Consider the following 23747-nt stretch of genomic DNA (forward strand, 5'->3'; position numbering starts at 1 on the left):
TGTATTTTAGGCAACGGATGACATTCCGTAACAATTTGTTTGTTTACAGACCTCAAATCCGTGCACATTCTAAGCTCGCCATTTTTTTTTTTAACTCAAACCATGGCAGAAACCCATTCAGAGGCATCAACAGGTTCAATTACACCTTCCTTACATAGCTATTTAATCATCTCGGATAGATCACCTCTGACAGATAAAGGAACATTCCTTAGTTTATGTTTAGAGGGTACTGCATTTTTTTAAAGTACAATTTTGTGTGAAAATCCTTTAACCTTACCCAGTCCTTTTTAAAAAATACTGGTATGCTTAGAGATAATATCTGACATAGGAGTTGCATTATCCCCATTTTCAAGACTGTTCACATGCAAATCTTCAAAGAAACAAACCTGTACCTTAGCATTTGGACACAAAGTAATATCAAATTTCCTTTGGTGTTTCCAGCCGAGGACCTGTAAGCCATCTACTGCAACATAAACTTTTCCACAAATAGTTTTGTGCCTAAAAATAATATCAGAAATAAAATAACCCAACATTTAAATTTCCTTACCACCCAAACCAAAAACACGAATGTCATTCGGAAGTAAAGATTTGTTGTCCCAAGACTTATAAAAGAAAGAATCAGAAATAATTGTATAAGGAGACCCAGAGTCTGCCATGACCTCAATATCTCTTCCTTCTACTGAAATGGTACACACAGGAGGAATATAAGGTTCAGAATCAACATCACAATCATTGGTAATAACTTGTCCCAATGTATGAACTTCAGTGACAGCAAGAATCTCATTATCACAAAAAAATTCTGTAGGTGTTTCTTCCTGATCTTCAAGTTCAGAAAGAACAGCAATTCTCTTATTAGATAGACAATATGTCCCAAAATGACCAATTTCTTTACATGTAAAACATTCTTTACCTCTAGCTGGACACTGTTTGAATTGAAAAGTATGTGTTCTTGAACCACAACGATTGCAAAAAAAAATTCTAGAATTAATATGTGATTTCACATTACCTTGAACATAAGATTCCTTAAACGCATTTTTGCTTTTAGAAACAAATTGAGTTTTTGAATCTTTCACATTAACAGCAGCAATACCAGTAGTGATTTTATCAACATTAATAGTGTTAAAAGAAGTAATAGACCGTTCTACACTTTTTGCAATTCTTATCGTTTCCTCTAAGGTTGGATTACGTTGTCTTAGTAACTGCTCCTGAATCTTTTTATTTGAACAACGAATAATCAGTTGATCTCTAATATATTTATCAACTTGATCTCCAAAATCACAATCAGCTGCTAACACTCTAAGACATTCAACATAAGTATCAACAGGTTCATTAAGTAATTGATGTCTAGTGTAAAAATTATATCTTTCCATGACGATATGAGGTTGTTCAATAAATCTTTTTTTATGTCTGTCAATGGCCTCTGCAAAACAATCATAATCTCCACTGTCCATACCACTAGGAGTAGGAGATACAGGTAAATGAATAAACACACCCTCAGCATGAGCCCCTAAAGTATTTAATAAAATGGCTAACTTTCTAGAAGCAGTAAAATTTGCACCATCAATCGCTAATAAATAATGGTCAAATAATCTATACCATTTTTCCCATTTCATGCTAGGCTGATTGGGTCCTGAATAAAAAGAAGGAGGTGGTGTACCACACACAGTACTCATTATGTAAATTTAAATAGTTAATGAAAGCGAAAACAAAATGCAAGATTACCCTAAAGGAATATCTTCCGAAAATGTGAGCTGAAACAGTGGTGAAAAGCAAAACAAACGCTCGTATAATCCTTCGTAGAGTTGCTAAGCAACTAACTAAATAAACAAAATGGCCGCCCAAGCGTGATGACAGCACAACGTAACAAAGATTGTTAAACGAAAGGTGTGTGCGTCACCGCGACGCGCCAGGAACGTAGCTTGAAGACACAGAACGTAGCTTGAAGACGTAGCTTGAAAACACAGATTCCAGAATCCTGACGATGAAGAGCACACAGTACGTTTCCTTTTTAAATATACACAGACCGCAACTGTGAGAGAATAGATCAACTTTGAAGAAAGGATTAAAATTCAAACATTTCCTCCAAAAACTTGCGATCAAAGTTCAAGACCCAATGAAATGATCTTGTTGTTGCAAAGCCAGTCGAGTTGAAGAAACCGTACAAAGCAAACAGCTGGAAATAGACTCTAATGCACTTCAATGTGGCTCTCAGTGCAGTGCTCCCTTTATTTTCCTAAATCGGGCAATCAGCAACACTTTTTGACGAACTGCGATACTCTTCTCCTGAAGATAGCAGCATTTTAAATTCCGTCAAAGGCTCGATAAACAGTTACATTTTACTCGTAAACGAGTATATTCTGGAATAATTCCTTCATGGATTAGTTTCCTGAGTGCGCTGCAAGGAAGTTTATAATCCATAAATTAAATCCATTATCCATGACTTTATAAATGGATAAAAATAAAAGATAACTTCCCAAATACCGATCAGTAGATGCTCCAAATATGTTAGAAAAGTCCCAAACGTCACCAATATGTAGTAAGGGTTCTTCAAGATAAAAGAAGCAAGCAAATCCAGACTGTAGTGAAGAAGTCTTTATTGGAGCATCCACCTTCTTGAAGATCAGCAGTGCAACTGCTTTTAACTGATCTTTCAATAAGTAAGATAACAAACTCTCTTTCAAAGATATACAACACAAGTACAGAACATAGAATAGAAAACATTCTACACAGAATGAACTATGAGAATTCCTGAGGGAATTCTCACACAGTAAACATTCTGTTATAAACACCATACTACACCTGCATGGCTTGGTAAATCTGGTGTAAGGCAGGCAGCACAAGTGTCTGCTTTGCACTACTGTGCCCCAAGGGGGTGGTACATGGGTGTTCCCATGCATCCACCCAGGATTATGGTGCATTCCCAGATTTACCATGACTTGTTGGCCTGGGATTTTTTCAAAATGCTACGCCCTCACGGGGAGACGTAATGAGGAGAAATATGTTTATTTCTCCTTATTCCTCGTTTTTGCATGTGTGCTGCAGGATACAGCACACATAGGAAGAGGAAACTGCCTCAGAGGATTGTTTTTGTGCAGGAAGGTGTCCCTTGCTGCACAAAAATAATCCAGCCTGCATTGGAGCTAGGGAGCCCATAGTGCACCACTGCAAAGAGGACTGTAATTGAGGTACCTAAAAAAAAACATTCTGCATCACCAGGGGGCAAAGAATGTGTAAATATATACACTCACATATTCTGTCTGTGTCTTCATCTTTACCCATTAGGCGATTAATGTTGAGATACTTAGAGCACATTCTGACCTGATGAAAGTATAATGTGTGTGAGTGGCTGTTGTGTGCCTGTGTGAATTTACAGACACACAACAGTGTTTGTTATAATTACATTTTAACGGCACATATATGTCCTCTAAAGGTTACGGTGGAACGGTTGCTACAAAAAACGCTTGCAAGCCATTAGAAAGCATTTAAAGTAAGAATAAAGAAAAATACTGAAGAGAGAAGTGCCTTGCATAATGATTGGTTTTTGAATGACCCTTACTGCCACAAACAGAAGACTCACCTAATAATTTATTTGATTTCAAATGCATGTAATATTCCTTACTATTGAATTGTTGTCATTTAAGTCCTGCTTGCTTATTCATGTCTTCCAGCCACATTTCATTCTTAAATTTGTTCTTCAGATTTCATTTTCAATTAAAACATTTTTTGCAGAGTCACGCCCCTTTGCACAACTACCATTCACAAAGGGAACTTACCTCATCCATAGCTCTTCGAAAGCCACTTAAAATAGTCTTGGATTTTGCTTTTTAAGAATAAACTCTGGTCTTTCAATGAGCCCTGAATAGTATTTATGTAAGCTTGGAAACCCCCAATATTAGATGACTAACATCCTCATTTGTATTAATGTTCTAGTGATGAGTCATACTACCCAATTTCCACTACCAACATGGCAATTAATATTTTACTCTCATAGGATTTATCTTTTGCCCGTCACATTATCTTCCCTATTGTGCATATGAAAACTTTATAGAAGTTTAATGTTATTAGACTTCCAATCCCCGAAAAATATTTGCACGAAATCTATTGACAGAAAATAATTTAGGTATTAAAAGTTCCAGGATTTGGTGTCTTTGCTGATTTGCTTGTTTTTTTTCTTGATTGTCTGAAAGCAAATACTTTTCTTGCAACTCTGAAACATAGATTGTATGATGTCGTATCACCATGCCATGCCAGTCCTGTCTGTAACCCAGGACCAGGCATGGCAGGAACAGGAAGGGGTTGGGTTAGAGAAAGAAAAGTCAGTCCGTGCCAAGACATGGTAAAATAAACACGCGATGTAAACTCCCGCTGGTGTCCCATGTAATTTGCATAGCGGGACCAGCAGTGATATGAAACTGGCGATGAGGGTGGGATAGAGGCACCCCCCCTCTTTCCTGATAGCTACACGTGCGCACAAGTAAGAAAAAAAAACGTTACCGCGAGTGAGGAGGTGCGGAGCGTCTTCAAGGACTGCCAGACCACTGAAGGCCATGAGGCAAGAGCGCGAAAGGTAGCAGAGCATTCATAGAGCACCTCCACTCTCCCAAAGCACAAGGAAGTCTGGGGACAGGAGCACAGAAGAGGGAGCACCCTGTGAGGATAGGAGGCAGAAGTCATCACGGCGGCCATTTTACAGTCAGGCAGTTTTCCCTTGAATAAGCTTGGTCCCCTGCATGGCGGCCATCTTAAAGTCAGGCATCACCAGAAAAGTGCCCCAGAGCTCGCCGAAAAGCCCTACTAAGGCCCCCAGACGCCAGTGGGGACCATTGAAGCATGGAGTGAGGCAATGCTGAAGTCAGGCGCCACCCAGAAAAGCACCTCAAAGCCCGCCAAAAGCTCAACCGAGGTCCCTAGACAGCCGTGGGACCCACTGAAGCACGGAGTGAAGCTACAGACGCCCTATCATGTCCACACGACCTGACTCGTCGCAACCGGCGGCGACCGGCTCTGCGCCAACTGCCCCGCCGCCTGTACCAATGTTCCTAGGAGTATCCTTCCTGCGTCCTCCTGAACCCTTAATATTTACGTCCGGAAACAGTATGGGGCCTAAATGGAAGAGTTGGCTTGAAGATTTCGAGGATTTCATGATGGGCTCACAAGTCCAAAATCCCGACAAGCAACTCATCGGTCTGCGGAACTTAGCGGGCAAAGATGTTGGACAAATCATCAAAGAACTGCCGCCAGCTAATGCAGCATCTTACGATGATGTGAGAGAGGCCCTGAACAGCAAGTGTCTTCCCAAGTGAATTCTTGACTACGAGCGCTACACTGATGAGCCTATGAGTGATTTCATCTCCCGTCTCAAAGGTTTGGCTCACTATTGCGAATTTGATAACTTCAGTACAGATGATGCACTTAGCCTACGCATTATTGACGGGTGTCGTTCGGAATCGCTACGCCGTCGACTATTAAAAAAGCATTACTCTCTCGAAGATATAGAAGCACTCACCCGAATAAACGACCAAGCGGAAGAGCATGCCAAGAATATGGATGCCAGCAAAATGGAAAAGACAGAGAAAAGAGACCAGGCTCTCCGCGTACAGTCGCACACTGAGCCGAGACGTAGTCCAGATCATCTGCAGTCTGAAAAATTCAAGAAAACATTTCATGCAAGGTCACCCCGCAGTGGAAAGCAAAGCAGTTACTCCCAAAGACAACCATCACAGTGCTATCGGTGTGTGCAGGATTAACCCCACTCGGGCCAATGCTCAGCCATCGGCCAACAATGTCATTGAAGCGGAAAAGATAACCATTTTGAAGCTGCCTGCCAAACCCGTCGCAAAGAAACAGGACTGGATAAGCGGAGCACGGGTCACGTCACCATGTCAGAGCTGTGCAAGGGAGAAGGGACTGATCAACGAGCTCATCAAGGTCCAGCAATCAGTCACACAGCTCATACTGATCTCACAGGTCGACGTCCAGAGAATCCCCTAGACTTACCCCGATATCGCAAGACAGTGACAAGTATGTATATATGGTGGCAGACCCAGACAGGTTGAAGAAATACCCATGGTTGGACATTCTGATGGGAAGACACTCTGCCAAGTTTGTCCTAGACACAGGTGCATCACTTAACTACATTTGCGTCACTGAGTATTAAAACAAGCACTGGCGTTGCCAATAGGTCTCGCATTAGGAAAGTTTGAGCTATTGGTATTGTAAATGACAATTTTTTTATTTATGTGTTGGTTTTGAAAATAGCGAAATTAATAGCTTTGTCATTTACAATGCCAATAGCTCAAACTTTCCTAATGCGAGACCTATTGGCAACGCCAGTGCTTGTTTGTTTAGTTACATGACAAAACATAGGTGGTAATCATTTAGAATGAAATTAGTCTCGCAGTAGGAAAGTTGGAGCTATTACAATTGCAAATAGCAATGCCTTTTATTTTTGTTTTCATTTTAAAAACATAAAGGGCTTTGTCATTTACAAAACCAATAGCTCCAACTTTCCTACTGCGAGACCTATTGTGCACTGCACAGTGTGGGTGAAAGTGGCACTGCGTGGGTGTGAGTGCCTTTGAGTGAGTGGCGTTGCATGTGTGAGTGGCGTTGCGTGGGTGAGTGGCATTGCGTGGGTGAGTGGCGTTGCGTGGGTGAGTGGCGTTGCGTGCGTGAGAGTGGCGTTGCGTGTGTGAGAGTGGCGTTGCGTGTGTGAGAGTGGCGTTGCATGGGTGAGTGGCGTTGCGTGGGTGAGTGGCGTTGCGTGGGTGAGTGGCGTTGCGTGGGTGAGTGGCGTTGCGTGTGTGAGAGTGGCGTTGCGTGTGTGAGAGTGGCGTTGCGTGTGTGAGAGTGGCGTTGCGTGGGTGAGTGGCGTTGCGTGGGTGAGTGGCATTGCATGGGTGAGTGGCGTTGCGTGGGTGAGTGGCGTTGCGTGTGTGAGTGGCGTTGCATGTGTGAGTGGCGTTGCATGTGTGAGTGGCGTTGCATGTGTGAGTGGCGTGGCATGTGTGAGTGGCGTTGCATGTGTGAGTGGCGTTGCATGTGTGAGTGGCGTGGCATGTGTGAGTGGCGTTGCGTGTGTGAGTGGCGTGGCATGTGTGAGTGGCGTTGCATGTGTGAGTGGCGTTGCATGTGTGAGTGGCGTTGCATGTGTGAGTGGCGTTGCATGTGCGAGTGGCGTCGCATGTGCGAGTGGCGTTGCATGTGCGAGTGGCGTTGCATGTGCGAGTGGCGTTGCATGTGCGAGTGGCGTTGCATGCGCGAGTGGTGTTGCATGCGCGAGTGGTGTTGCGTGGATGAGTGGCGTTGCGTGGATGAGTGGCTTGCGTGTGTGAGTGGCGTTGCATGTGAGAGTGGCGTTGCATGTGAGAGTGGCGTTGCATGTGTGAGTGGCGTTGCATGTGTGAGTGGCGTTGCGTTGATGAGTGGCGTTGCGTTGATGAGTGGCGTTGCGTTGATGAGTGGCGTTGCGTTGATGAGTGGTGTTGCGTTGATGAGTGGCGTTGTGTGTGTGAGTGGCGTTGTGTGTGTGAGTGGCGTTGCGTGAGTGAGTGGCGTTGCATGTGAGAGTGGCGTTGCATGTTTGAGTGGCGTTGCATGTGTGAGTGGCGTTGCATGTGTGAGTGGCGTTGCATGTGTGAGTGGCGTTGCATGTGTGAGTGGCGTTGCATGGGTGAGTGGCGTTGCGTGGATGAGTGGACTAATTAACTATTGGAAGAAAAGCACGAGACCTTTAAAAAACACTTTCCTCCTTCACTAAAACATGAAGGTATACACCAAGTTCAATAAACTGGGTTCTAGAATATTAATTTAATGTAAATATAACTGGTGTGGCTCTGATTTTATACTTTGCTTATACTTTTTTGTTAAACAACTGTGTAAACTAAGTGTTCTGGCATCTAGATGCGACGGACCACACTGTAGAAAACCTCAAATCCAAAACCGTGCCATAATGTAAAGAACAGGAATTATTACCACAATAGCCCATTTTATTGGCTTTATAGCTAAAACAAGCAACTGTTAGATCAGTAAAAGCTAAAAACACATTGGGATTTTGACGAGAACAAAACATTAAGTGCCCACATTTTGAAAATCACTGGGATTGTTCTCGCTATACTAATGTTTAAGAGGAAAAAAGGTCAATGAAACTCAACTGCGTGTACCAGAGATGAGGAAGAAGAACTGTTAAACTAAAGTGAAGTAAATAATTACAAGGGAGGACGGGTGACGAGACGCACGGAGAGCAGCAGCCTTTGATGTGCTGGCCGGCCGTGCAGTGAATAATTGGGGGAGGAGAAATGCTGGCATGAGGCCGAGCGCACGCTGGGGTTTTAGGAAAAAAACAGAGGAGGTGGGCTTAGGATACGTGAAAGGAGAGACTGAGGTGGAGTGGATGGAGGGGAAGGAGAGGCAGAGGGCAGAGAAAGGGCAAATGGAGGCAGAGCAAAGATGAAACGGCGAAAAGAGGAGGGGTGAGGTTACGTTGGGGATGGAGAACCCAGAACGGCGAAAGGCGAGGAGGAGCCTTTATGTAATATGGACTGCAGAGTGCGTTTGCTCCAATTTATATAACATAAGCAGCTAAGGGGTGCAAACAAGCATGTGCGCTATTTTTTGCACCAGTGCCAAATGTATGTGATCTGGCCCGGAAGTTGCTTAAAGAAGAGACACGTGGCTACACTACTATAACAAGGGAGGATACCCGGAGGAAAAAAACGGCAAGCTCGAGGGACAGACAACATTTTAGGACAAGTAAAGCACTCCAATTACGTTGGTCGAGTTTGCGCTTATTGTTCTTAGAATTAAGAGAAAAGAAACGATCTGCATAGCAGAATGATAGTGGGGAGGAGGGGGGGGGAATGCAAAACACAGCCTGGTGACCGTGAGAAGTGTGAAGTAGGGGGCGGGGGGGGGAGTAGATGCCTGAAGTGAAGCTGCTGGCTGCACCACGCTGGGGAAACAACAGATGGCTGGCTTTGATGTGGTGATGCAATGGGGAAGCCTGTGGGGAAATGGGCTGGCTGGGCTCGTTCACGAGAGGCTTGTGGTCACGTGATTCTCCCGCTTTTCAACATGCACTGTGAAGAAACTGCAGTCGAAACTGCAGTGGTTTGACTAGTGGATCGAGCACTTGAATTCTCGCCATTTTCCAATGGAAAAGGCGAGACCTAAAAATGAAACCAAAACCAAAACTGGAGCCAGCTGCAGTACGAGTCTACACCTGGATGTCAAGAGAACCACTGCTGAGTCTGGGACAATTTCCCACAACATTGACATACAGAGACAGAACGATTTGGTCACACACCCACGTCATTGAAGGACCCAGAACAGATGACTGCCTTCTCAATCTACCAACGGCAGAACGTTTGAAGCTGGTGGATGACTCGCCAGACATTGTCAGCAAGTCCCCAAAGCTCTTCTATGGTCTAGGGAAACTAGCCCATTTCAAGGTCAAACTGCACATTAATGAGCAAGTTACACCAGTGGGGCAGCATCACAGGAAAGTGCCTTTTCACTTGCAGCAAGCTTAACTTTGGGACCTCGTCCGCAGCCGAGATTTTTTAGGAAGCTGTTCGGCGAGTAATATATCACATCCCTAATGCATTCAACTATAGTGACGATATCCTGGTGTTTGGAAAGACTCAGAAATACCACGAAAAGGCATTGGATCGGGAGTGCCACGCACTCCTGGATGCGAACCTCACACTTAACAAAGATAAGTGTGAGTTTCACAAATCCACCCTAAAATTCGATGGACACATTTTCTCAAAAGAAGGCATGAGACCAGATCCTGAGAAATTACCAGTATTATCTTGCACCTCACAACCACAAGATGTCAGCGACGTCCGTTCGCTCTTGGGCATGGCTAGCTGCTGCGCCCGGTACATCAAGGACTATGCAACCATCAGTTACCCACTACGTGAACTGACACGACAAGGGCAGAGTTTTCACTGGTCTGATACATGTGAATAAGCATTCAATGAAATCAAGACCGCTGTGAATTCAGCCTTCAACCTAGCATATTTCAACTCCAAACGGAAGACGGAAATCACAGTAGATGCCAGCTCCGTTGGGCTCGGTGTCATTCTGGTCCAATACGATGACAAAAAAGATCAACGCCACATCGTTGCATATGCCAGTCACAGTCTCACCGACATGGAAAAAGCATACTCCCACCTGGAAAAAGAGAGCTTGGCAGTTGTATGGGCTTGTGAACATTTCCACCTCTTCGTCTATGGCAAGCATTTTACCCTCATCACTGATCACCAGGCTCTGACAACCCTCTATGGCAACCCTAGGGCGAAGATGCCTCTGAGGATTGAATGGTGGGGTATCCGCCTGTAAGACTACACGTACACCATCATTCACAAACCCGGGAAGGAGGAAAACCCGTCAAATGACATAATTACATGTCACAACATCCCCAAGCCGGGACACATGTGCGGCCGTCGGCAGCAGAAGAATATCTCCATTTCATCATCGACCAAGCATGCCTGCCGTCCCACTCGAGGCAATCATAGAAGCATCAGCAAAAGATGCCACATTACAGAACATCATGCACCGGGTCCGCACAAACTCATGGAGACACTTGGAAGAACGAAATACAAATGGCGCCATCAACACGCAAGAACTCATGGCATTCAAACATGTCAAAGATGACCTCTCCATCAGCACCAATGGTCTGTTACTAAGAGACAGGAGAATCGTAATGCCTCATCAATTGAGGCAAGGCACGGTCAACCTGGCACATGAAGGACATAGAGGAGTGGTAGCCATGAAGAAGGCACTGAGTGAACATGTCTGGTTTCCTTCACTTGACCAGATGGTAGAAACTACATTACTAGACTGCCCACACTGCCAACTGGTGGGGCGAGAAGAACCACAAGCCCCTCTACAGATGTTAGATCTCCCAGATAGCGTATGACAATATGTGGCAGTCGATATCTTTGGCCCGTTGAAATCAGGGAAGTACATCATTGTTATCATGGATGAATATTCTCATTTCCCCATTGCTCACCAAATCTACTCCACCAAAGCAGCTGATGTCATACCAGTCATTGATGAAGCATTTGCCGCATGGGGAATCCCTACAGTCGTAAAGACAGATAATGGACCATTGTTCAACGGACAGGACTTTGCAGAATTTGTGAGATATCTAAATTTCAGACACCGAAAGATCACTCCCTCGTAGCCTCAGGCTAACGGAATTGTGGAGCGATTCATGGCCACCATAAAAAAGACCATGCAACAAGTTGAATTAGCTCATCTGGACATTTAGCCAGTCCTAAACGAAGTGTTACGAGCATACCGGACCACGACACATAGTACTACTAATCAATGTCCTGCCACCCTAATGCTGGGGCGCATCCCACGCACTCGGATACCAGCTGCAGATGCCATCACACAGTCCAGATTCACGAACTCGGACCATGAGACACTGGTAGAGCTTGATCGAACCAAGAAGGCGAAAATGAAGGAATATGCGGATCAACGTAGGCATGCCAAGACGTCTGATATCCGAGAAGGTGACTGGGTGCTAGTGAAGTAGGAAAGGAAAACTAAGGCTGACAGCTGCTACTGTGCTCAGTCGCTACAAGTAATCAAGAAGAAAGGGACCATGATCACGGCGGAATCCGGTGTCAAGAGAACAACTAGGAACTCGTCACACTTCAAGAGGTGTAATCCTACGTTACATACTCGGGCTCGAGATCCAAACTGGGACATTGACGAGTCAAGTTAAGAAGAAGACAAATATGAAGAAGCCCAACCAACATCAGGAATCAGTGACAGCAGTGAAAGGCATCACTCCACTCCACCACGAAGCAGTCGACCACAGAGAATGGTTCGGAAACCCAGCCGACTCATTGAAGAACTCTGAAAATAAAACTTTGAACACTCAAAATACAAAAGGGGGAGATGTCATATCGCAATGCCTGTCCTGTCTGTAACCCAGGACTAGGCATGGCAGGAACAGGAAGGGGACGTGCTGTAACCTCCCGCTGGTGTCCCGTGTAATTTGTATAGCGGGACCAGCGGGGATATGAAATATATCATTCCCTAACACTTGATCCCTCCCCACTAAGCCCTTCTTTATGCATCCAGGCCAAGTTGTTTGTTCACTTGAGTCTGTTTAAGGATTTTCCCACCGGTTTACTTCAGGAAAAGGTTTAAACCCTTTACACAGCTGTGAATCATGAGGCTACGAACCTCTTGTCACAGTAACGGGTGGGCGATACCCATGCTGTTGTGATATCCTGCTGCGGTTGTTGAGGCTGAAGGTATTGGGCAGGGAAAGAGCTCATCTAAACAAACCCACCTTTTATGTTTATAGTGTTTTGACAGTGGTGTCCGGTTTCAACCTTTTTTCATTTTGACGTCACCCATCATCTTTAGCGGGTGGGCAACAAAGTGCCCTCTAGGAGATTTAACGAAGCAAGGAGATTACCCTTTCTTTACCAGTAATTTTATACATTCATATGAATTTTATGATATATTGGTTTATCTTGAGGGCAGTGAAAGGGTTACATTGTTATTGGAGGTAGGTGGTGTGTTCTTATTTATGATGTACGCAGAAAATGTGTTCCGCTGAATCTTCCTCTGCTTTATTATTAGATTCATTATACATGTAAATGCTCTGCTTCTTAATTTTCCAGACCAGTCAATTACATCTCGTTGACTTTAGGAGGTAGAGTGGGCAAACAAAGTGTGACTCCTATATGCCATCCATTTTTAGTAGACTAAAGGAAGTGAGTTTTGGAATGCCTGGCTTGCTACATTTCCTTTCAGCCCTTATTCTGACAGCTTCTAATTTTTTGTGAAAGAGGGGTTATTTCGATAAAATTGGAGCACTATGTGTTGGGCCAAATGCCATTATGGCCAATATTTACAGTGCATAAGGGCTTTAATAACCGTAGAGTTCTTCCTACGATCCTATGCACTCCACAAAAAATGGATCACATATTTTGAGAAAATGGGTAGACAGTATTTGATGCTTAAATATTGAGAATACAGTAGTGAAAATAACAATGTGCAGTTGCTTTGTAAAAGTTAAACTGCAGCTGATATTTTTGCTGTTCGTTTGTGATCTGGAAATTCAGCAGTGGGCTTTGAATTTCTGAGAAATTAAAATAGCTGTTGAATTATTTCTTAAAATCATTCCAATAGGTATTTCTGACGTGCCAGTCTTGTATATTTGACTAAGTACTACATTACTCCACTGCTGTGTTTATAAACAAATGCCTTATAAATGTGTTGGCCATTCATCTAAAGAATGTAGGTGTGAGAGTAAATGCAAGAGATGCATCTATTAAGTGTGATGAATGTGGGGAATAATTGTGGCATTTTATTAAGTGAAGTTCATTATGGATTAAGCAATATATACCAGAGGATTGATTATAAGATTTAGTGGACGCAAGATGCGGTGACTAAATTGGCCTTGTGCAATATTACTTTGTCTGGGTCATGTAAGTAACAACTTGGCACATTTTAAAGACTGCAATGTCTAGAAGTGCTTGAATAGATATACAATCTTGAAAACCAAGCCGACAAGAGTCACTAACTTTGTTTATTTATATAGGCGGTCCTCGTGTGTTTACTGTAGCACAGGCGGTGGGATGGAACGTGCTATGAGATTAGCCACAAAGCAGCTGCCTAAAGTTTCAAAGTCTATTCATGCATGCCATGTTGAATTGGCTAATGGATATGTTAGTAGTATCTTCAAATTAGAGTTCTGTATGTTAAGGTTGGCACCTCACATCTGTATGAGGGTATATGGTCTCTGTTTTATGATTAGCATGCTAATTGTTTAGTGATGGTTTAGGATGGGTTTGTTTGTGTCTTGACATCTGACCCTATTTTATCTTCTCCCTTGCCCTTTTTAAAATGGAAAATATTTCAAGTGAAAAGAAGCTGTTAATTTTTAGTTCATAATTCTTTCTTTTTGTGGGATTTTAGTATTAAAGCTTCACTATCTTTAGTACAGAGGTATTTGGTGTAGAACTTAATTTATTTGAATGTAACGTTTAATAAAAAAATCTTTTTACACTAACCCATCACAGTTTTCTAACCAATGATAATTTGTGAAGTTTACACCACATCACCAAATCAAAGTAGAGAGTGAGGACTAGAAAGGCTAGTCCGTATCCCCAGGATTATATGTAATGATCAAAATAGGACTAGCTATGTTTACAGGGGAGAGGGGGACTCAATGAAGTACGCTGGCTATCAAACCTGTTGGTTTTTTTCATGAAGCCCTCACCCACCAACCTGGTTGGTGGCATGCTTCATCATCGGGCCCACCACAGTGACACCGAATGTGTCCTGGGTGTGCTTCGACGCCGGATTACTGCGGAGCTGGTATATTCGCTGAGTGTGCAGGTCTACTGCGGAGCTGGTATATTCGCTGAGTGTGCAGTGTAATGAGTGAGAAAGTCAAGTTTAAAAGCTATACAGTGGGTCCCAGTACCCGAGGGTAAATAAACAAATTTTAATAACTGGGCCCCTGTTAGCAATAAAAAAGGCGGTTAGACGCGGTGGAGTGCAAATTATGACCTCCTGCGTCTGGTGTGGTCTACATGTTTCAGCCAGGCCTTATAAAATTTAAAACTGGCTTTCCTCAGGACCAAGTGAGTATGTGTATAAGGTGCAAAAAACTAAATTATAGTGTTTGTGTTGTTGGTTTATGTGTCGCACTCTCTAAGGTGCGATTACATGTAAGAGGGGGATTCCCTCTAGTTTTGCTACATATAACAAAGACAGAGACAGACGTACAAGGGAAAGTCATTTTAGTTTTGTAATGAAATAATCACATTTTGTAGCCGACTTATAAGGTGAGTGAACGACCTATATGCGGCTACGGTGTGGTCATGTTTGACCTGTATGGGTTTTAATAGGAACCGGTTGTTGTGGTGAGATAAAACAGCGGATATTAGCATTTGTGAGGTACAGGTAAGTAAAGTTGGTATCCTCACGCAGGCCATTTGCTGTCAAAAGCTTCCTTGGGTCACCTGGTAGAGAAAGAGACCCTAAAACAAGGATAATGAAACTAATGGTTTACATCCAACCTGTAGGGAATGAAAGGTTGCTTACCCCAGTTGTAGCAGTAGTATTGAGTTACTCACGGAATTCCCGGTCTAGAAGCAACCGTCAGGGCCCCTGAGGAACCCAGACTCAAGTGCGTGACAACATACAACACGGCATCAAACCAGGTTTCCAACATCATCAACAAAAACTGGAAGATTATTAACTCAGGTACAAGAAACTGGGAAAAAACCCGCTTTGCCTACAAGAGAGCAAAGAACCTCAAAGACCAACTGGTCCATACAAGACCAAGACCCAATTCCTCTCCGCCCAGCAGCACAATCCTCAACGCCTGGGGCCTTCCCAAGCTCACAGGCCATCAGCCATGCAATAACTGCAGCGTATGCCATTTGACATCAGCATCAAAAACCCTCAATCTAGAAACAGGGAAAACCTGGAAACAACGACAGTTCACCAATTGTAACTCCTCAAATCTAATACACCTGATAACCTGTAGATGTGGACTCCGCTACATCGGGATGACCGCTAGGAAAGTCAAGACAAGAATGACGGAACACAGAAGTACCATCCGATGCGGCAAAAATATCAGTAAACTGACTGATCATTTCTTAACTCACAACCATACCCCAAACGACTTCACATGGACAGTCATTGAACAATTTGACCCTACAGAAAATAACGAAAAATTCCTCCTCCAGAAAGAACAGCGATGGATATACCGTCTGTCCACCCACACAAGGGGTCTGAACGATTCCATTACGTGGAACTCCATCAACCTGTGATAAACAATTGGTCTACACTCCTATGCCCTCTGTCTCTCAGCTCATAACAGAGTTCCCCTCTGACACTCCCAGCCATAAAAAGATAAAAAGAAAACTGTGCTCTCGTACTTAGACGCTTACACAGCGCCATATCTTCAGAACCACCGCACGTGCCCACAACGTGCTACCATACACGCGCTAATCGCGCGCACAAGCGCTCCATATGCGCTCCTTTAGAATTAACTGCAAGCCTAATGCGTGCATGCGTGCAGAACACTTCCGAGCGCATGCGCATAACAAACAATGACAGTGCAGTCAGCACGAGCGCATCCCTCCCTCTATTGCCACTTATCCCAGGTGGAACAAACGATCAGGGCTACTTAAACTCGATCTCAAGGTCCTCACTCACTCGTTCCGGGCACCGCAGAAGGACGATAGGTCCAAGGAGGATCTAGACCGGGAATTCCGCGAGTAACTCAATACTACCGCTACAACTGGGGTAAGCAACCTTTCTCTCCCTACAGGTTGGATGTAAACCATTAGTTTCATTATCCTTGTTTTAGGGTCTCTTTCTCTGCCAGGTGACCCAAGGAAGCTTTTGACAGCAAATAGCCTGCGTGAGGATACCAACTTTACTTACCTGTACCTCACAAATGCTAATATCCGCTGTTTTAGCTCACCACAACAACCGGTTCCTATTAAAACCCATACAGGTCAAACATGACCACACCGTAGCCGCATATAGGTCATTCACTCACCTTATAAGTCGGCTACAAAATGTGATTATTTCATTACAAAACTAAAATGACTCTCCCTTGTACGTCTGTCTCTGTCTTTGTTATATGTAGCAAAACTAGAGGGAATTCCCCTCTTACATGTAATCGCACCTTAGAGAGTGCGACACATAAACCAACAACACAAACACTATAATTTAGTTTTTTGCACCTTATGCACATACTCACTTGGTCCTGAGGAAAGCCAGTTTTAAATTTTATAAGGCCTGGCTTAAACATGTAGACCACACCAGACGCAGGAGGTCATAATTCGTACTCACCGCGTCTAACCGCCTTTTTTGATTGCTAACAGGGGCCCAGTTATTAAAATTTGTTTTTTACCCTCGGGTCCTGGGACCCACTGTATAGCTTTTAAACTTCACTTTCTCACTCACTACACTGCACACTCACCGAATATACCAGCTCCGCAGTAATCCGGCGTCGAAGCACACCCGGGACACATTCGGTGTCACTGTGGTGGGCCCGATGATGAAGCATGCCACCAACCAGGTTGGTGGGTGAGGACTTCATGAAAAAAACAACTGGTTTGCCAGCCAGCGTACTTCATTGAGTCCCCCTCCCCCCTGTAAACATAGCTAGTCCTATTTTGATCATTACATACAATTTGTGAAGTTTATCAGTTATTTTCACCATAAGGTATTTCATGAAGTGTGATAATGGATGCTATCATGAAAAAAGGATTGCTTCATAAATAGAAGTGCACGTGTCGCATAAGTAATTAAAATTGACAAAGTGCGGTGACTGACGTAATTTATGAGATGGTAAATAGTCTCACGTGCATCCCAGAGTTTGTGAAAGAATACAACCACACAACCAGTAGAAAACCAGTGACCCAAAAAATATTACCTGTGAACTAATCCAAAATGTAACTGACAATGCCTCAAGTTCAGACTGAAGGCCCCATAGCCAAATAAGCTAATGGCAGAAAGAGGCTGCTACAAAACCTCTTAGATGCCTGTCTTAAATATATTATTCAAAAACAAAAGGTCTTGACTTAGGCAAGTACAACAATCCAGATATCCGGTATAATCTCCTTGATTCAGTAGATATACCAGCTCAGTAGGTAAAGTAGTTTGCTCTCTGTTTTCAATCCTGTTTAACATCTCCGGAAGGTGGTCTAGTGTAAAACAGCATCTTCGCAAACTGAATTGGCTGCCCGTGGCTCAGAGAGTGCAATTTAAGGCTCTCGTTTTGGCCCATAGAGCCTTACAGGATCTTGGACCATTGTATCTTAGGAAGTGCTTCTCCTTCTATACATTTAACAGACCACTCCGCTCTGCCTCTGTGAGACAGATGGCGATCCCACGTTTCCGCAGAATGAGGGTGGGGGACCAGTCTTTGTCTGTTAAGGCAGCCTCCCTTTGGAATTCGCTTCCCCTGTCATTGCGGAATATCCAAAGCCTCATACTTTTTAAAAAGCAGCTGAAGACCTTCCTTTTTAAGCAGGCATATTAAATGGTCCTATTCCATCCGGTAACTGTGTTGCGCCACGCCAGGACACTCTTGAGTGCATGCTATAAAATCATTATAACATAACATTAACATGCAGTCCTCGCATACATTGGGCTGCACAGTTTCAAATTAACAAGTATACTCACTATGAAACCACTGGGATTCCAGATTATAAAAATATGGGGAATATTTCAAATCCTGTTTCATAGCTTCTCAATTGCTTGTTTCTAGCTACACTGAACATTAATGTGTACTTGAAATTAATCCAATGTTTTCATGACATTCAGCCACTCTATGTGTAAACGTTTTTCTGGTATCATGATACTGCAACAAATAAGTGTCTGCAAGAGTTGTGGTGATGTTTTAATTGTTCAGCCATGTAGCTTTTAATAATTATATTTCCAAAATGTATGTCATCATTCTAAGTAACAAATACAATATAATTATGAGTATTGTTGTGTTGTGTATGTGCTTGCTAATTAATTTGTAACTTAATGCCGTGCTAACCTTACTTCAACCTGTTGTTCATGCCTCCATTTATATGTCTGTTTAGATACGACCCAGATGTAATTTTTCTGCAGGAAGTCATTCCTCCTTACCTTGCCTACCTGGCGAAGAGAGCAGTCGGCTACACCATCATTCCAGGTATGAACATACATCATGAACTACCTTTTTTTTAATGGTCAATGAAATCATTTGTAATTGGAATCGGGAGAAGGAAAAGTGTCCTGGAGTCTGACTTTTGTTTTTTTAGCTAAAAAATACGGTTGCTCTGGTGTTAAAAGAAGCCATACCAACTGTGTAGAGCAAAATGTGATTTCACATGCAGGGGTATGTACCGTCACTCCACGCTGCAGCGCGGTAATAGATTACCACGCTGGAGCATGGAGTGATGGTAATAGATTACCGCGCTGGAGCATGGAGTGACGGTTCATAAACCTGCCGCCATCGGAAAACAAATTCAGCGAGGAGAGTGTTTTTGCCGGCAGCGCCCCTTGGGAGTAGATCAACGGATTCGCTCAGTGGACAATTAAAGTCTCCAGGCATCTGGGTACTACTTGGAAAACCTGGATGCCTAAACAATATTGGGCTTTCAAGAAAAACGGGGATACTGACATATCAGAACCACATTCGAAGGCTGTGACCCAGAAGACTTAAGAGTCTTATTGGTCCTGAGGAGAACCCCACTAATTGGAGGGTTCGAAACGCGTCGACCAGGTCCCAGGTCACAAAGACTGTGCATATTTTGGTCATTATATAAGAAAAGGTTTAGCTCTGTCTATAGAAAAAAGACAATAGATTTCTAATCTGCCATGACAGTTTGCTTTATTCTTCTTTGTTTATTTGAATGTGTACACTGGGACCATTTTATAGTATGAGTGTCTGAAGTTTGAGAGAGGTGTGTATGTGGTTCAGGTCAAATGTGTCATTTGTAAATGTTGTGGATATTTTGTATATATTTGTATAGATTCATTGTTTATATCTTGTCTTGATACTTTGCACAAAGAATATAATGTTTTAAAAAAATACATAAAATTGAACAATTTGAATAAATCATTAGATGATGCAAATAAATATACAGACGTTTATGTTTTGTTCATAAGGGTCCATTCGAAAATTTGTTAGCAGTCTGTCTCAGTCCTGGCACAAGTTCTGTTCTTTTGAATATTCGACTGAGCCTGACTGAGTTTGAGTCAAGGCCCATTTCTACTTTTTGGTACTTTCTAAAAGTGGCATTTCTAAAATAGTAATGTTAATTAAACTTCATCAGTAAGTGGGATTTATCAATACCATTAAAAACACATGAACAAGTTGCTCCTCTCGGATCAGGAATTGCAGCTTAAAAGTGATTTAAGTTGAGATTGCTTGGTATGTGGTTCTGTGGGATATTGGCACTCCTGGGCAATATGCAGGTAAGTGTATACTAGTAGTGAGTGAGAATTGTGGTGCATAAGGATAGGGAGAGCCACCCTCCTCCCCAACGAGTGGATATCCACTTCTAGAACAAAACAACAATCCCCCGCACACCCCCACAGTATACAGCCTATATCAATAGCAGTGTAACAACAAACTTGACTCCTTTCTGGAACATTCGCCTCAGTTTATTCTCAAAAGCCTTAAAAACATGTATTTCGTCACGCTTTACGGTTGTGCAAAGCGACTTCTTCACTTACCATAGAACCAGCCACTAAGAGTGGAAACCCACTTACTAACGAACGTCTTAAAAGTAAATTCATTACTGGAGAGACTTAAAAAGTGGGAATTGGTGAAATGGTGGGATGGGGCCACCTTAAAACAATACATCAGACTAGGAAGAACCCCAAGGGGCCTCAGGTCCCAAATTATCCGCACCTATGACGACCTTGAAGTTGACTTACTAGTAGCTTGGGAGAGGAAATTGACAGCAAACTCAAAAATATTAATGGATATACTAATTGAAAACTCACAAAGAAAGAGCAGCAAACTATTGCGGGAGATAGACACCCTTGAGACAGAGATTAAAGATCTCAACCTACCAGAGGCAACCGAAAAGAAATACGCAATTCTTGAGAGCGCAATACTGAGACACCAGACTGAGGTAAAACAAAGAAAAACTAAGAAACTAAAAAGGGATGAACAGGACTACAACAGTGGCAAGGTATTTACCTTCGCCAAAAAATATGACCATCTTATCCATAAACCACAGACAGGGGCCAAGGAGCCAGCTACATCGATCAGTTCCAGTTCCACTTCACTGGACACACCAGTGACCAATGAGAGTGAACAAGAGGGGACAGGATGTAGGGATAATCCTTTTTTACTGGAGGTTTTAAGGATAAAGAAGGGGAACCAGGAGCAGAACTGACACACTCCCACCACAGACTGACACAGTGGGGAAAGAGAGGGGGGTTGGCAGGGAGACAGAATGAAAACCAGATCCTGGAACAAGAAAAAATAGGGGATCCCATGGTTGTCAACCTCACTGATAAACCAATTAGCCAGGAAGCAACATCACTATTATTTCTTTCATTTCACCCTCTGAGGCGGAAGCCGGAGGTTCTACAGCACTTTCCTTACCTTATTCTGCACAGAATTAACTGCTGAATTAACTGCTGAGGGTAACATTCATTTTAGAACGCGTCCCGAGTGACGTTTGTTTTTAATAGGCGCTCGATTTTAAATAGCGTATTTGCACTTGGATCACTGTTTCCTACCTTCCTCTACCTCCTGGGCCGCTCTCAGCTGAGTGTTGACGCTGAGAGCTGGTCCGGGGAGGCGAGGGTTGCTTAGCAGCATTCTTGGGTGTGGGGTCGCGCTCTCGCGCTCTAGCTGATATATAAAAAGGTACTTGACGCTCCGCGTAGCGGACGCGTTAGCGGATGCGCCGGATGCCGGCCGGATGCCGGCCGGATGCCCGCCGGAGTCACGCCAGAGTCCAGCCCGTCTGCGCCCGTCCGCGCTGAGGACGGGCTGCAGGACGGGCTGGATCCAATCCCTAGTCCTTCTTTTCCCAACCTTACTCCTAGATGTTACTCCTACTCTGACCTCCTTGCTCTCCGACCCTCCTTTCTGCCCTGCTCCCATCGTTTCTCCCCTGAAGGGATTTTGCATTCCTACAGGTGTTGGGCCTGTTCGGCCTCCTTTTTATCTCCCAGGGCTGTCGCCCCTATTGTTCCCCCTCCGCCCCCTCAGCCTGTTATACAACGGAGACTCGGTTTCCTAATCAATGCCCGCTCTCTTATTAAGCACAACGTCGCCTTTCACGATTTCGTTGACAGCCGACAACCAGACTGGGTCTTCATTACGGAGACCTGGGCCTCCGATACCTCTGGACATGATTTGCTCATGGCTATACCTGAGGGTTACTCTCTATACAGGCAGGACAGACCCCTGCGTAGAGGAGGTGGTATTGCCATTCTTGTGAAATCCTCCTTTCTCTGTGTAACTAAACCAATTTCGACTCCCTTATCTCGTTTAGAATCATTTTACTTCTGCATCTCCCTATCTCCTTCAGCCTCTTTTTCTGGCATCCTTATCTATAGACCCCCCGGCTCTAGGGCCACCTTTCCCGCTGAAATTATGTCCATTCTTGAATCCTATATGGGAAAAACTGCCTTCACCATCTTGGGTGATTTTAATTTTCACCTTGATGAGACTAACTCAAAGGACACTATTGCACTTGTTGAAATGCTAGAATCCTGTGACCTTGTCCAGCTTGTTAAAAGCGCTACTCACAAGGCAGGACATATTCTTGACGGTCAGTTCAGTTCAGTTCAAATTCTTTTATTCGGTTAGACAGTTAGTTAACCATAAAAAGTACATCATGATTTTAAAAATACATATTCACATGAATACAAGACATATAATATTATTACAATGTTATAATACAGTTTAAAACGCCTATAACGTTGCACAAGAAAAAAATAAGAAAGGGGGAAAGATACACTTTCAATCAACTACCTTGCTCAATGTTTCAATGTGTTAGTTCCTCATTCCTTATTGCTTTACGCATTATTATACATGATTTCAAATACATTGCCAGGCTTTTAGCCTCGTGTTGTGAGTTTAGCTGTTGCAGTGCAAGAAGCGCTGGTCGACAGGTCCTCAACCCCATCTGACGCAACACGGGCAATACCCAGCGTTTACGGGGTGTGGCATAATAAAAGCAGAAAAAAGCTATATGCATGGTGGTTTGGGATGAGACCTTATCGCATGGGCATTTCTCTAGATTGTGGGACCAATTCAATGGATTTGGAAAAGTTATCAATCGGAAAAATAAATTAAAACGAAACCTAGTTAGGAGGTATTTTTCGTAGTTAGTCAAATAATAAGTGAGATAAGGCTGTAAGCCTGGAGATACTTGTACCATCATGACATGAGCATTAGATTGCTTGGGTAGTTCGCCGCTCAAACGAAGTTCCCTAAGATGGTTAAGGCATTGGTACTTAAAGGTTTTTCTGGTTAGCTCACTGATTAATGACGGCTCCGTTATATATTGGTTAAAATCCAAATCTTCCAGGAATTTGACAACGTATGCCAACCATGGGATCTTTTTCCAAGAGGTCAGCCCCAGACAGTCCGAGATCAGGGCACGGGTAAGGTGACATTCAGGCTTAGACCAGATACGGTGCCATAGGAGCATTGGTTGACATTTGATGTAATCAGCTAGGTAGTCAATCCCAAGCTCAGTATGGCATCCGTATGTGGGGGCACTCTGGGGAAGGGCCAACAAATATTTTACGAAGCCATTTTGAATTTTTTGGAGTTCGGCCGTATTTACATAACCCCATACACCAGCCCCATATGTGGCAATGCTCTGGCACTTAGCTTGATGGATTTTAAGTAGTGGGGTGGGAGATGGCTTACCCAGTTTTCTAGAAAATGAGATTAGGGCAGATGTAGCACGTTGGTACAGCAATTTTCTAGTTACCAGGGCCCTTTTCCATGTTAGCTGGTCATCTATTAATATACCCAAATAAGGGTATTCCCTGACTCGTTCTAATTTTGATTGCTCGATAGAAAGGTACTTCGAGCTTGTCACCTTGGGCCCTGATTGCATGACAAAGGTCTTGGTCTTATTCACCTTTAGCCCCAGGGAAAGCATAAAGTTGCAGTATTTGTCCAGTTGTTTCTGCAGTTGTACCAGAGATCTAGCAAAAATAACTGAATCATCAGCATAGAGCAATGCTGGGATAGGGCGGTGGTTAATGGTAGGTAAATC

At 43.5% G+C, this 23747-nt stretch overlaps 1 protein-coding gene across 5 annotated transcripts in view; it reads left to right on the forward strand.

The window, feature by feature from the left end:
• Nucleotides 1-23747, forward strand: part of LOC147722605 (tyrosyl-DNA phosphodiesterase 2-like) — a 358934-nt gene that overhangs the window by 208356 nt on the left and 126831 nt on the right. For all 5 annotated transcript variants that reach the window (XM_086965136.1, XM_086965137.1, XM_086965134.1 and 2 more), the window contains one exon: nt 18600-18691. In XM_086965136.1, coding sequence (XP_086821262.1) covers nt 18600-18691 — 92 coding nt within the window. The remainder of the gene's footprint in view (nt 1-18599; nt 18692-23747) is intronic.

Source organism: Lissotriton vulgaris, chromosome 4_1, assembly GCF_964263255.1.
Source record: "Lissotriton vulgaris chromosome 4_1, aLisVul1.2, whole genome shotgun sequence".
NCBI lineage: Eukaryota > Metazoa > Chordata > Amphibia > Caudata > Salamandridae > Lissotriton > Lissotriton vulgaris.